A 12,344-nucleotide genomic window follows, 5' to 3' on the forward strand; every position below is an offset into this window, starting at 1 on the left:
GGGGGCTGCCGGTTTCTTTCCACAGGAGGCGTGGTTTCTTTTGCTCGTCCTTGGTGTTGTGGTTCCTTTTGGTGAATGGTCTATCGTCTTTTTGGACGATGAACGTCGGTCGGTTGTTCGCTTGATCGTGAAAGCGTAGGAAGTCCATTGAGTGAAGAGAGCTGATATCGGATGTCCGGCGTACCTCATGGTACAGGCCCAACCACATGGCCGTCGGATGATGATACCCTCGTCGTCAGACTTGATGTTCTCGGTCGGGATAGCCACGTATATCTCCTGTTCACTGATGTCCCGTTCTCGGGCCAAGCTCGACAGTCCTACTGATGAGCTTTGATTTCCAACAGCGTCGTCTAGCAGACGTCGAGGTCAACATTTTCATGATCGCTGGGCTCCTGAATTCTCAAACTCTGGAAATCAACGCAGAAAAGGCGTCAGGTTAGCTAGTAATATGTTACCAATGCGCATGCTTTTTAGGCTTTGGTTGCGTACCGTACCGCACAGTTGCCCTATAAGAGATGTCTTATAGCAAGGTTGAGGATATAACCAGCGCCAAGCAGACAAACAGGAGTCGGTATGGTGTCAGAGTTGGTGCTGCGTGATGGTCGACCAGGAGTGTGCGCACTGAAGTTCGAAGGCTATATCACCGTCACGACGAGAGATGGATTGAGAGATTGTTGGACTTTGGACGTGTTGATACGCAGCTTTGATAATCTGTCTCATGGGATATTTTTAGCTACGTGGTGCGATCAATCCTACCTAAACAAACATAAGCTCGGATGCTGAACATGACAACCCTTCGTAGGTTGTGGGGTGCATACCCCATGTACCTCTTTCATGGCAGCATCAAACGCCACGCCTGACCGTCGAGATCATGCCGAAATAGTGCAGACTTTAGTCGTAACATTTGAAGAATCAAAACTCATACCATTTTCGCCCTCCTTTTGTATAGTAGAGAAATTGGGAAACGCAAGGGTAATAATAAGCCAAGCAAATAACTACATTGGTGTTTGTCATCGAAGCAAAGCAAGGTGGGTTTCCTATACCTGCACAAGCGATAGACCAAGAGAAAAGAAAGAGATAAGAAATAGAGAAGAGACTGAACCAGGCCATCGTCGAGTTCGAGATCGTTGCAACTTTTATAAAAGAGCCCCATCCATCCTTCGCCGCATGACTGTGTTGTATTCGTGTTGAAAAGTGACTGCTGAAAGGACTGACGCCGAGAGGGGGAAAAAGAACAAGGAGGTCGTGAGGGGGGCATGCAATAAGCAGGATAGATTCGTCGAAGTAAAGCCAGTCACATGAACCTGTCCAACTCCCGCTAAAAAACCACTCAAGGCTCAAGGAAAAACTGCTTACTGTTGATGGCCAGAGTTATCTGGCGACCAGAACTGCTGAGGGGGCTGCTGCTGCTGTTGTTGCTGTCCAACCTTCATGGGAGCGAAGCCGCCGTAAGGATGTTGGGGAGGCATGCCCATGGAAGGGTAGACTGGCGGTGGGGGTGCGGGACGGTAAGGAGTGCCGGCAGGGCCAGAGTTGTTCTGGCTACGGCCCCAGCTAAGACGGACACGCGAGTTACCAATGGGGTAGCCCTGCATCTGGTTGATGGCCATCTCAGCAGCGTGACGCTGGACGAACTGGACAAAACCGCAGCCCTTGCCAGGAGGGATCTTGACGTATGTGATCTCGCCAAAGCCCTGGAAGAAGGAGCGAAGCTCATCCTCAGTGACATAGCCGGAGAGACCGCCGACGAAAACAGTGGTGTTGTTAGGGTCGGTGAATTGGTTCATTGGCTGGGGAGCGCCGTAGAAGCCGAGAGGAGGGGCGCCCATGCCGTACATGCCGACGGGGCCGCCGGGCATACCGCCCATAGCTCCAGGACCAGCGTGCTGGTTCTTGTTCTTGGGGGTGGCAGTGCTAATGCGCATGGGTCTGTTTCCGCAGTAAACACCCTGCATCTCGGTGAGAGCACGCTGCTGGTCGGCCTCATCGGAGAAGCGAACGAAACCGTAACCGCGAGAGAGGCCACTAATCGGGTCGGACATTATCTTGGCCGACTTGCAGCTAGGGAAGCGGTTCTGGAAGATGCTGACGAGGACGTATTCGTTGACTTCAGGGCCGAGATCACCGACGAAGATGGAGAACTCAGGGCCACGGTCGTCGCGGCTGCGGTCAGCAAGACCACCACCGGATGCCCAGTTGAGCTTGAAGGGGCGGTTGGAGTTGGGGATAAGGGTGCCGTTAAGCTGAAGAGCCTTGGTGGCAGCGTCGGGGGATTCAAAATCAACAAAGCAGTATCCAGCATTACTGATGGCCGAGTTTGATTAGTATTCTGTGCCTCCTGGGCTTCGTAAGGTCAGATCAGGCTACTCACCCCGAGAATTTGTCACGGATCATCTTGACGTTGACTTGGTAGCCCATGCCGAACCAGACACTTCTGACGAAGTTTTCATCAATCCAAGGCTCAAGCTCACCCATCCTGTAATCTGTCTTAGCTGATGTTCAATTTCCCATGTTCCTCGATTTGACATACCACAAAGTGGTCTTGGGCTCGCCGCCGGACTGAGAGCCGGGACCGGGTGCTGATCCAGGTGCGCCGGATGGGGTAGGAGGGAACTGGCCCTGTTGAGACTCGATGGGCTGGCCCATGGAGGGCTGCTGGGGCTGAGCGGCGGGTGCGCCGGACTCCTCAGGCTGCTGACCCTGGAAAGAGTCGCCGAACTGTTGGAAACTCATTTTCGATGTTGGTTGATATCAAAAGTCGAGATGGATTAAGGACACCGAGATCTAGGAAAGTAGCGCGTCAGCAACCTGGTTTGTGAAAAATGTGTGACTCGAGTCTCAATGTGAATGTGATGCCGGACTCGAGAGAGGTGTGAGACCCGACTCGCGATACTTGTGATACCCGAGTGTTGTGTACTTACAAATCGCGCGGTGTTATGGTAAGAGATGCTTGTCGCAGATTGTTGTATCGACGCAAGTGATTGAGAAGCTTGATTAGAGCCGAGGATGTGTGGCGTGGGAAAGACAGGTGAAGAATCGAAGACGTTCGTTATTGTTCGATGCAATTCCTGAATGGAGACTGTGAAAGCTCAGACGAGTCTTGATTGCGCCGAAGGAATGTCCGTTGACGATAATTCACTCGCGGATCTGTCACTGCGATTAGTTTGAATTAGGCGACGTGTGCGACAATGGCCTGAAGCAAGGTGGGAGCGATGAAAAAGCGATGGTGGTGGCAATGGAAGGTGGATGTGAATGGAGTGTGGTGAAAAGCCAGCTTCGGCTGCCTCGGCGGGGTCGAGGCTTCGCGGCAGCAACGCGAAAGCTCTAAAGTGCTCGCGAGCTGACAGTGATGATGCTGCGAGCGTGACTCGGGAGACCAAACGAGGCGGTCGAGATGAGAAGGAGGATGGGAAGCGGAAGTGAATAGAGGCAGCTCCTCGTGGCAACGCCAATTGGAAGGCGAAACCAGGTGGTCGTGGAGATCGGCTACCAGGGTGTCGGGAGGAAAGTGATTGTGGACGAGTAAAAATAAAGAGCGACATACCGGCAGCACGGGTGCAAAGAGTAGCAGGAGCGGGAAGCAAAGGACGAGACGAAAGACGACGAAAGAACCGCGGAATAGCACAAGGAAAAGATGCTGTTTGCGCGCGCGAAAGGGAGTCGGAGAGGAGCTTTGATCGAGCAACGTCGAGACAGAGGGGACTGCCAAGTTGACCGTTGCTCTTGCCTGCAAAATCACGTGCACCTCCTCCTAGATCGCTCCTGCCTGACGCAACTCTGAAGATCCTGTGGGGAAAATGGTCAAAGATAGGGGCCACCGGCGTTCGGCTTCATCAATCTTGCCATCATTCCAGTCTCTATATTGCGCCAAGTTTTAGCCACGATTGCGCACTCAGGAGGGAGAAACAAGTCCAGCTCTATCCGGAAAGCAGCTTGCGAGCACGGGTCGCTCCACATGTCGACGGCAGCAACGACATCTCAGCTCAGGAGCTTCAAGCATGGACAGGAAAAACTTGTATTCATTCAATCGTACGCTAATTCGAAACTTGACTCTGGCCCAGCCAGACCGCATGCATGAGGTGTATTTTCTCGAAAGGGTCATCATCCAACGCCAAGTTATGCCTTCTCAGGGATGCCTGGAACGAGCAAATATCAGTAAGCAGGTCAAGTGAAGAGCTGAATTCGGGTTGAACTTACCAGCAGCTTGCTTGGCCTCTCCGAAAGAATCTCTGCCGCTGGCAAAGACCTTGTCAAAGTCGTACTCAAACCAACGGATATCAGGACTCAGTCCAGCAAACTTCCACTCGCCATCAACTTTTTTGTACCAGTGCTTGTTGGTGCTGTGGGCGTGACCCTTGACGGCCACTGTCGACCTCGATTCGTCGGTGTACTTCTGATGAGGCACACGGAGCTGGTGCCAGCCAATGATCTCGGTGTCCGAGATCTTTTCCCATCTTGTTCCACCAATAAAGTGCTGGGTCTTGAGAAGAGGGTCGCCGAGGACGTTGGGGTCAGAAGCCATCTTGACGAACTCGTCAGCAGGCATGGCTTCCCAGATCTTGTCGAGGAATGAACGGTAGTCGATGATGAGCTCAGGTGCGATGACAGTCTCGAGTCTCTTCCAGTCCTGCATATGATTGTCAGCCTCTTCAGTCCCTAATTCGCCAAATCTTTGCGCGTGCTCACTTTGGTGTCGTAGCTGTCTGCCCAGTTGAAGCAGGCGGCCATGCAGCCAAGCATTTCTACAGATGATTAGCATTTCTAACCAAGTCAAAAGACCGCTTGCTCGGGTCGCAGGCCCAGGAAATGAAGCTTTGTCCCTCATGGAGCGTGTATCTGCAAAGGATCGCGATTTTCACATACCCTCGTGTGTTGGGTAGTTGGTCATGATGATTGTTGGTGGTGAGAAGATTGATGGAACACTGGAAATATCAATTTTTGCAGCGAGAAGCTCTACATCTATATACCTCACATTGAGACACTTTGGTTTCGGGTTCTCAAACATTGGAAAAAGCTGTCTGCCCCACCATGTCCGAACGGAGTTGTTTGAGGGGCCGAAGAGCTGTTCCTGGTGGAAGCAATTCTCAGGTACCAACACAGCTTTCAGTCTGCATCAACCACCGAACATATAAGCACGATGAAAGACTCTTTGATTGAGACCAGAGCTCTGCGTATTGTTCGACTTGAGCCAGATCATCTTTGCATCTCTTGAAAGCCATAGTATAAAGAGTCAGACGGACTGTAGGTGTAGCACGGTAGATCGCCAAGATGGTAGATGCAGGAGCCGCAGGGCGCCAGTCGGACCGCATTCTTAGCATCCCCCGCCTTCACGCTTCGGACATTTCTTCGACTCGCGCGCGTCGTCATGGGTTGGTTTCAACGCGAGGCCGAGCAGCGAGATGTAAGATGTCGCAGGACGCGTTGGCCGGAAATAGCTCGGAGAATTCACGTCTGACCTGAGGTTGAGCTAGGCATGGTCTGTCAAAAGCAAATAACCTGCCTTTGTGTAGCAAGTCGGGTAGTTTGGTCGTATGGGCTAAGAGCTGGGAGGATACGAGAGATCATGATGGCAACGGTATCACCCGATCGGGCAATCTGTTGATTTGGGCGTCACAACCAAACAGCAAAATTAGACAAGTCAATCAATAAATGCAGAGCATCCAGACTCAACACAGATCTGCAGCTCATCATCGCGCACGATGGATCATGACACGCTGAATACGGCGTCAACCTATCTTAACAATCTCCTCCTCGCTCGAGGGCTACTCCGAGACACAAAGGCCCTCGACTTCGCCAAACCGACCCGAGAGACGCGAGCACAAATCATCAACCTTGTTCACGACCTTCTCCTACGACGCGATCGAGATCAGGAAAACCGTGAGCAGATTGCCCTGACCCTCCGAACCCTCCGCGCCGACCAGACTCGCAAAGATGGCGATCTCGACCGACTACAAGCACGCCTCGACAGCCAGGAGCGCTCTGTACAGCAGGCACAGACTGACGCCAGAAACGCTAAGATCGAGATGCGCAAGCTCGAGTCGACCACAAAAGCGCTGAACGATCAACTTGGTCGACTGAAAGCATCTGTTTCGCAGATTAAGACACAATGCGCCAACGATGTACGGAAGCGCGACATGCACATCGAGCGCCTCAAGTCACATCTTCAAGGCCAACAGAGAGGTAACAAGGGCGGTCTAGTCGCTCCCACCATTTCTGTCAGTGGAAGAGGCCCTCACTCGTTCAATGCATCAGTAAGAGACATATCGGACCCAGAATACAACTTGAAGCAGGAGACGACCGACTTCCTCACCCGGTTGAGCTCTGGACTGAGCGACGAAAACGATGCTTTGATTGACATGATCCGCGGAACACTGGCTACATTGAGGGAGTTGCTTGGAATGCCGGAACAGAACCTGGACAATATCAACGACGACACGGAGAACGAAGACGGCGCACTCGGTTTCGCTCACGGCTCTCTAGCCGAAGAGCTAGAGTCCATGCTTGAGATGCTCAAGACTGTTCTGACCAACCCCAATTTTGTCTCGATGGACGAGGTCGAAGCAAGAGACGACGAGATAGCTAGACTCAGGGAGGGCTGGGATCAAATGGAGGCCAGGTGGAGAGATCTGCTATACATGATGAACGGGTGGTGTTCAAGATTGGAGAAGAGCGGCGATACCATCAACCTCGACGAACTTAGGAAGGGCCTGGGCTTGGGTGTCGGCCTTGAGCCTCCTCCCACTGCACAAAAGCTTCGCGCCAGTCAACATGTTCGCTCCGACAGCGACCATGACAGTGGTATCCATACTCTAAGTCCCACTCTCTCAGAGGGTCACACTGTGCCTCCGAGCACTGCAAAATCGCAAAGAAGCATAGACCCACCAGAGTTCTTCAACCTCAACCCTCGACGAGGACAGCGTACACTCAATAAGATGAGCCACAATGTCCAATCACCACGAAAGGTCGCATTCGCGATGGATGCCTCGGAGAACATTGATCCAGCTGCATCGAACCCGGGCAAACTCGACACACTCAGCATGGTCGAAGCCTCCGAGAACAGGTCCTCGCTTCCCACCCGACACCAGCCCGACTTCACCCCTTCGGCTGGCTCGAATGACAGACTGGTAAGTAACATCACCCGGTCGCATTTCTCTCCCGGCCTAACACATATGCAGCCTTCCAGATCACGCGGCTCTTCACCGCCACGGAGATCTGCTGAAGATTCGTCCGAGCACTTACCGCAAGAGGAAGAGGAAGAAGTGCAAGAGGAAGAACAGCCTCCAATGTCGGTCGGTGAGAAACTGCGTCTTGCACAAGCCGAGGCTGAAGCTGCAGGAAGTGCCTCAAGAAGAGGGCACGACGAAGACTCGCAACTCGATATCGACATTGACGAGGAGATAGGCAAACTGCGAAGCCCTGCAAAGAAGAGCAAGATCCAGGGCAGGCCGAAGCGCAGGAAGAGCACACTCAGTCCGGAAGAATTGGAAGACCTTCTGGGACTAGAGTGACGAAGACACGACCCATCATCACCCTTAGTTGAAAGCTTACGGACAATTCACGACCTATGAGATACAATTATCACATCCATCACACCTAGCTCGTTGATGATAATTCGCTTTGATATCGCACGTGCCCTGTCCTCTTAGTCTCGCCATGCGTGGGCTCAGGGATCAGAGAACTTGCTGGTGCAAGAAGATCACTCGTCATTTGTCGAGACTCAGCAAACGATTAGTCGTGGGCCGAAGAGATCATGTCGGTGGCATGCAACTCGATTGTGCATGTTCTGCCTGCATATTGCATTGGCGAGGTCGCGACGCCTGATTGGAGCGTCACGTGAAGCCTCGAATCCAATCAGCTACACCACACAACCGCCCTCGACTTGTCTTCCATTCAGGACTCCTTCCCAAGCGCTGCGACCGAAGAACATCCCAATGATGTGCAGTCACACATGCGGCTTTCCAATAGTGCAAGAACGACGATTATGCAAGCTCCCGCCCCGCCTTCTCTTTTTCCTTGTTCGGTGCATCTTTCAGTCATGTTTTCCGCAATTCGGCATGATGTGCGTGTGTGGTGTGCCTTGTGTCCTCGGTGTGATGGAAGGGACGGTGACTGGCATAAGTATAATAACGTTCGCTCCCTTTGAATTGACTTCTTCTTCCTTTCAGCGAGTCCTGTCAAGCCTGGAGCTGACTATTAGTTTTTTTTATTCTACCCTTTTTTTCCATTATCCCCTTTCCCACTTATCGAGCCTGGAGCTCCTAATCACAGAAACTCATACTATCCAGTTATTTTTGCCCCTACCACGATCCCCTACCATAATCAGTTTTTCCCATTACACTTTGTTCTATTCACTTTGATCTTTTCTGTCGCTGGTCGGCTAGAAAATCACAAAACTAATACTCAGCTCTTCTTGCTCAAAACTGTCAATTGTACCCGGTACACATATTTTCAACCTTTATATCCGAAAAGAACAAGATTAATACCAGGAACACCACAATAATGGCAGCCGTACAACTGAACTTTACTCTCCGGACTTCGTCCAACTGCAAGACGGTGCATCTGATCGGCTCATGGGATGGCTACAAGAGTCAACTTCCTCTCTCCAAGGATCAGACCAAACAAGGCGGCTGGAAAGGCACTTTCAGATTCCAGGGCTCGACACTGAAGCCTGGCTCGAGATATTGGTACTACGTACGATACTCTCTTCTTCTTTTGTAATCCGAAGCAGCGGATCTAACAAACGAAACAGTACATCATCGATGGTTACCACGTCTCCCACGATCCAGCCCGCGAATCCACAACAGAGCCCACTACAGGTCGCAAACTTAATATCTTAGATATTCCCTCAGCCAAGTCTCCAGCACCTCGTCCAGCACCAGCGCCATCTTCAAAGTCACAAAGCAGCCACACCAGTAAACACACCCGCCGCACAAGCGAACACATCCCCAAAGGCCGCTCCCTCTCACCATCCCAAATCAAATGCCCCCGTCCAAACCGCCCACACGAAACCCGCACAATCGCCCGCGAACAATACAACGCCTCCTCCATCGATCGTCTCGCCACTAGACTCAAGACCACGCAATTAGACTCTGACAGCGAGAGTGATTCAGGTAGCGATGTACCTTCCCTCACGTCTTCACGCTCCAGCGCCTCTTCATCACCGTCCAGTGCGACATCGAGGTCTTCATCTGCTAGTTGTTGTACTTGCAATCGCTTTGGCATCACACGGTCGGGCAATCGTGTGAAATTGGATTGTGGCGGGGATGTGTGTAATTATGATGATGGGAGTGATTGTTCGTCTGAGAGTGAGGATGAAAAGATGCATCGTGCGAGGACCACGAGACGGCAAGGTATGATTGTGCGTCGCTGAGAGGAAGTACGCCAATACGCCTCTAAAGTTCTGAGGTTGCTATCGACGTTCATTACGACAATTCTTTTTACGATGCATGCACGACTTACGCCATCCATCGATCTGCCATCGATTATTGTCTTGTCAAAGTCATTCCTTGGTTTTGTTCTAGTTTTCTTTATTCTGGGGTCGAGATGCAGGGAGAGAGAGAGAGACATTTTATGCTGTGTTGCATAAGCTGGCCTTTTGTGACACTGCAGGTCTCTCTTGATGCTCCCCCTTTTCGTGTCGCCCTTCTGAGGATGCGACACACGACACACGACATACTGATGCATCGCGTTCAGAAACATGTTTCTGAACTGCGACCAGCACTTCTAATTCGAGGTGGAAGAGGAGAGGATACGAAGGAGAGGAAGAAGCAAAGGGGAGAAGGGGGCAAGCTTCGAGCAAATCTATGGACGCAGGAGTTTCTCTTGACATGTCCTGTGCAAGACTCTGTACGAAGTTCACGAGACGATGAACGGCTTCAGACTAGACAATTCCCAATCCAAGCCATATTGTCTTAACATGCAATGTCTGCATCAAATTCAGTGATTATGTTGCAATGGAAAAGACTCTTGGTTCTCATCTCATAAATCATAAAGTCTTCTCATGAAACTCAACTTACCTCCATTCAAAACCCCTCACTGCAAACTTCCCTTTACATAAACCAAATAATCATTCCCATACTCATCCACATTCGCCCCTCCCTCAACGCCATCCCACACCATAACACCACCGAAATTCTCCACATACAATTGTCTCGCAAGACTAACCTGATGCCCCAACCCAGCACCCTCCACGTACCCACTTCCAGCACCTTCAAAGCCTCCCACACCAATAAAAAGCTTCGTCTCATTATTCGCAGCAGCCAAGTCGTCACTCCAACTTGCAAAAGAATCTGCAAAGCCTGCAGAGGAGAGGTCGCAAGAGGGATTGTTGTAGAATTGGACAAAGACGAAATCGCAAAGTGCCATTGTGGAGACTGGAACAGAGGCGTCGGGACGAGGGCACTGGGGTGCTGCGGAGAGGTAGTACCGCTTGCTGTCGTCGGAGTCGAATAACGTGCGTAAAGCGCGCGCGAAAGTCGTATAGGAAGTTTGGTCCCGACTTTCGTTATCAAGATCAAAGCCATCGATTACAATGCCTCCAAAAGGTCGCAGAGAGGCATCTAAGCCATCACCTGTACCGAAGAGATCCCACAGATTTTGAGCGAGTTGAATGGCTTCGGTGTCGGAGGTGAAGGTTACATTACTGTAATAACCACCTAGGCTGACCAGCACGGGTTTGCCTAGTTGTTGGCAAATGACGATCTCTGGAGCGAGATCTGTGCAGTCTTGGAGACCGGGTGCGTGGAGTTGTTGGGCGGCTGTGCTGCCTTTGCAGCTGGGACCGAAACTGGCGGATGGGAAGCCTCCGTTTGTGAAGAAGGAGGTTACGAAGGCTAGGACTACGATGTCGACGTTGGAGCTTTGGCATAGTTGCATTAGGTCGCCAGTTTTCGTGTCTGGTGTTTGACCGTAGTATACGGCAACGTTGTTCTGTCGGCTGGTCTTGAAGACATAGTTGGTGCTTGTGGGTGATGGAACAGAGTTGAGGGTTGCCATGGCTTGCGAGTCTGCTGATGTCGCGGTCGCGTTGGTGTCGGAACTCTCAGTATCTGGAGGACTATGAATTGATGAATTGGGCAACACAGGCGTCGATGGTGCTGAGAATCTTGTCGTGTTCGTGAATGGCACAGGCTGAGCGAAAGTTGTGACCGACACTGGCACGTATGTCGTCCTCGTCAAGGTTCGGGTAATTCGAGATCTGGGGGAAGATGTAGGAGTAATCGAGCTCGATTCAGAGACTTGCTCTGAAGACGAAGAGCAAGGTACGAGTGGACCAGCTCCACCACGACGACATCCAGTTGCCGCGAGTGCAGAGGAAGACGTCTCGATGGGCACAAGATTCGAGATCTCGACGCTCGTACTGGAAGGCAGCACCAGGTCGGTTGATGTCGCATTAATGACGGCCAATGAGGTTGATGATGATGTCTCTGAGGTTGCTGCAAAGACAGCTAGCAAACTTGCCAACAGAGCTTCTTGCTCGTGCAGGCGGTCATCTATCGCCTTGAGGAACTCAAAGACATCTTGAGGCAAATCAGACAAGCCTTCTTGAACGGAGGTGACCGTCGCTATCAGCTCTGCAGCTTCGGAGTCCGGTGTTGAGCTAAGGGTGCTCTTCAATGAAATCGTTGTGGCATCACGTCGATCGATCTCATGTCTGTAAGGACGGTGTATGTGCAAGGATTGCACAGTGCAAGCGATATAGACGAGTGAGACAAGAGTGCGAGAAATCGTCAAAGAGAGCATGATAGTGAATGACTTTAGTTGTCAACCTACCTCATGGAGGCCATAGCGAAAGGTATATATCCATCACGCCCAGATAATCTTCAAAAGACAGGAGGCTGTCGAAGAATGAGTTCACTTACCTGGGACCAAGGAGAGCAGGCATGGTCACGCAGAAATGCAGTATACTGTAACGAGTGAGGACGTGAAGAAAGTTGATGGATGACATTCCTGGACCGCGTCGCGTGTAATCGCGTAAAGTGGAGGGAGCGGTGGATCATGCCATGAAAGAAAAGTGTCGGGTGACAGAAGGAATTTTACATTGCTGACCCGAAAACGGGGAGGCTGTTGAAAACAGATTCCAACCTCCCCGTGTGCAGAACACTGTCACACCCTTTCTTCACAAAGATCAAAGCAGGGCAACAACAAGCTGTATGAAGGCACAGTAATATCTCAAATCGATAAGCCTAGTGCAGGAAGTCGTTGACACGAAATGTCTCGACGACATCGCTTTAATGTAAAAAGTATTGTGCCTTGAGGCAGCTACATGTGTGACAGTATTTCGCACACAGGGAGGAAGCCGAGTGTTGGTGAATTCCCAAAGCGCCCGACGATATTCGATCATG

At 51.4% G+C, this 12,344-nt stretch overlaps 5 protein-coding genes across 5 annotated transcripts; 2 read left to right on the forward strand and 3 right to left on the reverse strand.

Annotated features, from left to right (window-relative positions):
* Positions 1–1,352: 1,352 nt before the first annotated feature.
* AUEXF2481DRAFT_31311 (uncharacterized protein) lies at positions 1,353–2,733 on the reverse strand (the record flags this gene model as incomplete). The annotated part of the gene is made up of 3 exons (XM_013486303.1): positions 1,353–2,304; positions 2,372–2,476; positions 2,531–2,733. 3 exons carry the CDS (start codon positions 2,731–2,733, stop codon positions 1,353–1,355), a joined length of 1,260 nt encoding a protein of 419 aa, XP_013341757.1.
* Positions 2,734–3,798: 1,065 nt separating this feature from the next.
* On the reverse strand, positions 3,799–5,158 carry AUEXF2481DRAFT_42009 (uncharacterized protein). Its single transcript, XM_013486353.1, has 2 exons — positions 4,198–5,158; positions 3,799–4,136 (listed from the first exon to the last, which is right to left on the reverse strand). Exons 1-2 carry the CDS (start codon positions 4,757–4,759, stop codon positions 4,117–4,119), a joined length of 582 nt encoding a protein of 193 aa, XP_013341807.1. The 5' UTR covers positions 4,760–5,158; the 3' UTR covers positions 3,799–4,116.
* Positions 5,159–5,544: 386 nt separating this feature from the next.
* AUEXF2481DRAFT_334661 (uncharacterized protein) lies at positions 5,545–7,728 on the forward strand. The gene is made up of 3 exons (XM_013486436.1): positions 5,545–7,124; positions 7,176–7,285; positions 7,340–7,728. Exons 1-3 carry the CDS (start codon positions 5,700–5,702, stop codon positions 7,506–7,508), a joined length of 1,704 nt encoding a protein of 567 aa, XP_013341890.1. The 5' UTR covers positions 5,545–5,699; the 3' UTR covers positions 7,509–7,728.
* Positions 7,729–8,321: 593 nt separating this feature from the next.
* Positions 8,322–9,469, forward strand: AUEXF2481DRAFT_334297 (uncharacterized protein). The gene is made up of 2 exons (XM_013486437.1): positions 8,322–8,691; positions 8,750–9,469. Exons 1-2 carry the CDS (start codon positions 8,500–8,502, stop codon positions 9,368–9,370), a joined length of 813 nt encoding a protein of 270 aa, XP_013341891.1. The 5' UTR covers positions 8,322–8,499; the 3' UTR covers positions 9,371–9,469.
* Positions 9,470–10,032: 563 nt separating this feature from the next.
* Positions 10,033–11,884, reverse strand: AUEXF2481DRAFT_6819 (glycoside hydrolase family 18 protein; the record flags this gene model as incomplete). The annotated part of the gene is made up of 2 exons (XM_013486263.1): positions 10,033–11,653; positions 11,862–11,884. The coding sequence occupies 2 exons, from the start codon at positions 11,882–11,884 to the stop codon at positions 10,033–10,035; spliced, it is 1,644 nt and encodes a 547-aa protein (XP_013341717.1).
* Between the last annotated feature and the right edge of the window lie 460 nt (positions 11,885–12,344).

Source organism: Aureobasidium subglaciale (assembly GCF_000721755.1).
Source record: "Aureobasidium subglaciale EXF-2481 unplaced genomic scaffold scaffold_17, whole genome shotgun sequence".
Lineage (NCBI taxonomy): Eukaryota > Fungi > Ascomycota > Dothideomycetes > Dothideales > Saccotheciaceae > Aureobasidium > Aureobasidium subglaciale.

What these genes read in the sequence shown, in the direction of transcription:
- AUEXF2481DRAFT_334661 (XM_013486436.1), top strand. Translation starts at nt 5,700, where the DNA reads ATGGATCATGACACGCTGAATACGGCGTCAACCTATCTTAACAATCTC. An exon ending in CTGGCTCGAATGACAGACTG is followed by an intron (nt 7,125 to 7,175) that starts GTAAGTAACATC and finishes ACACATATGCAG; the next exon opens with CCTTCCAGATCACGCGGCTC. An exon ending in GAGGAAGAACAGCCTCCAAT is followed by an intron (nt 7,286 to 7,339) that starts GTCGGTCGGTGA and finishes AGCTGCAGGAAG; the next exon opens with TGCCTCAAGAAGAGGGCACG.
- AUEXF2481DRAFT_42009 (XM_013486353.1), bottom strand. Translation starts at nt 4,759, where the DNA reads ATGCTAATCATCTGTAGAAATGCTTGGCTGCATGGCCGCCTGCTTCAA. An exon ending in AGAGGCCAAGCAAGCTGCTG is followed by an intron (nt 4,137 to 4,197) that starts GTAAGTTCAACC and finishes TGCTCGTTCCAG; the next exon opens with GCATCCCTGAGAAGGCATAA.
- AUEXF2481DRAFT_334297 (XM_013486437.1), top strand. Translation starts at nt 8,500, where the DNA reads ATGGCAGCCGTACAACTGAACTTTACTCTCCGGACTTCGTCCAACTGC. An exon ending in GCTCGAGATATTGGTACTAC is followed by an intron (nt 8,692 to 8,749) that starts GTACGATACTCT and finishes CAAACGAAACAG; the next exon opens with TACATCATCGATGGTTACCA.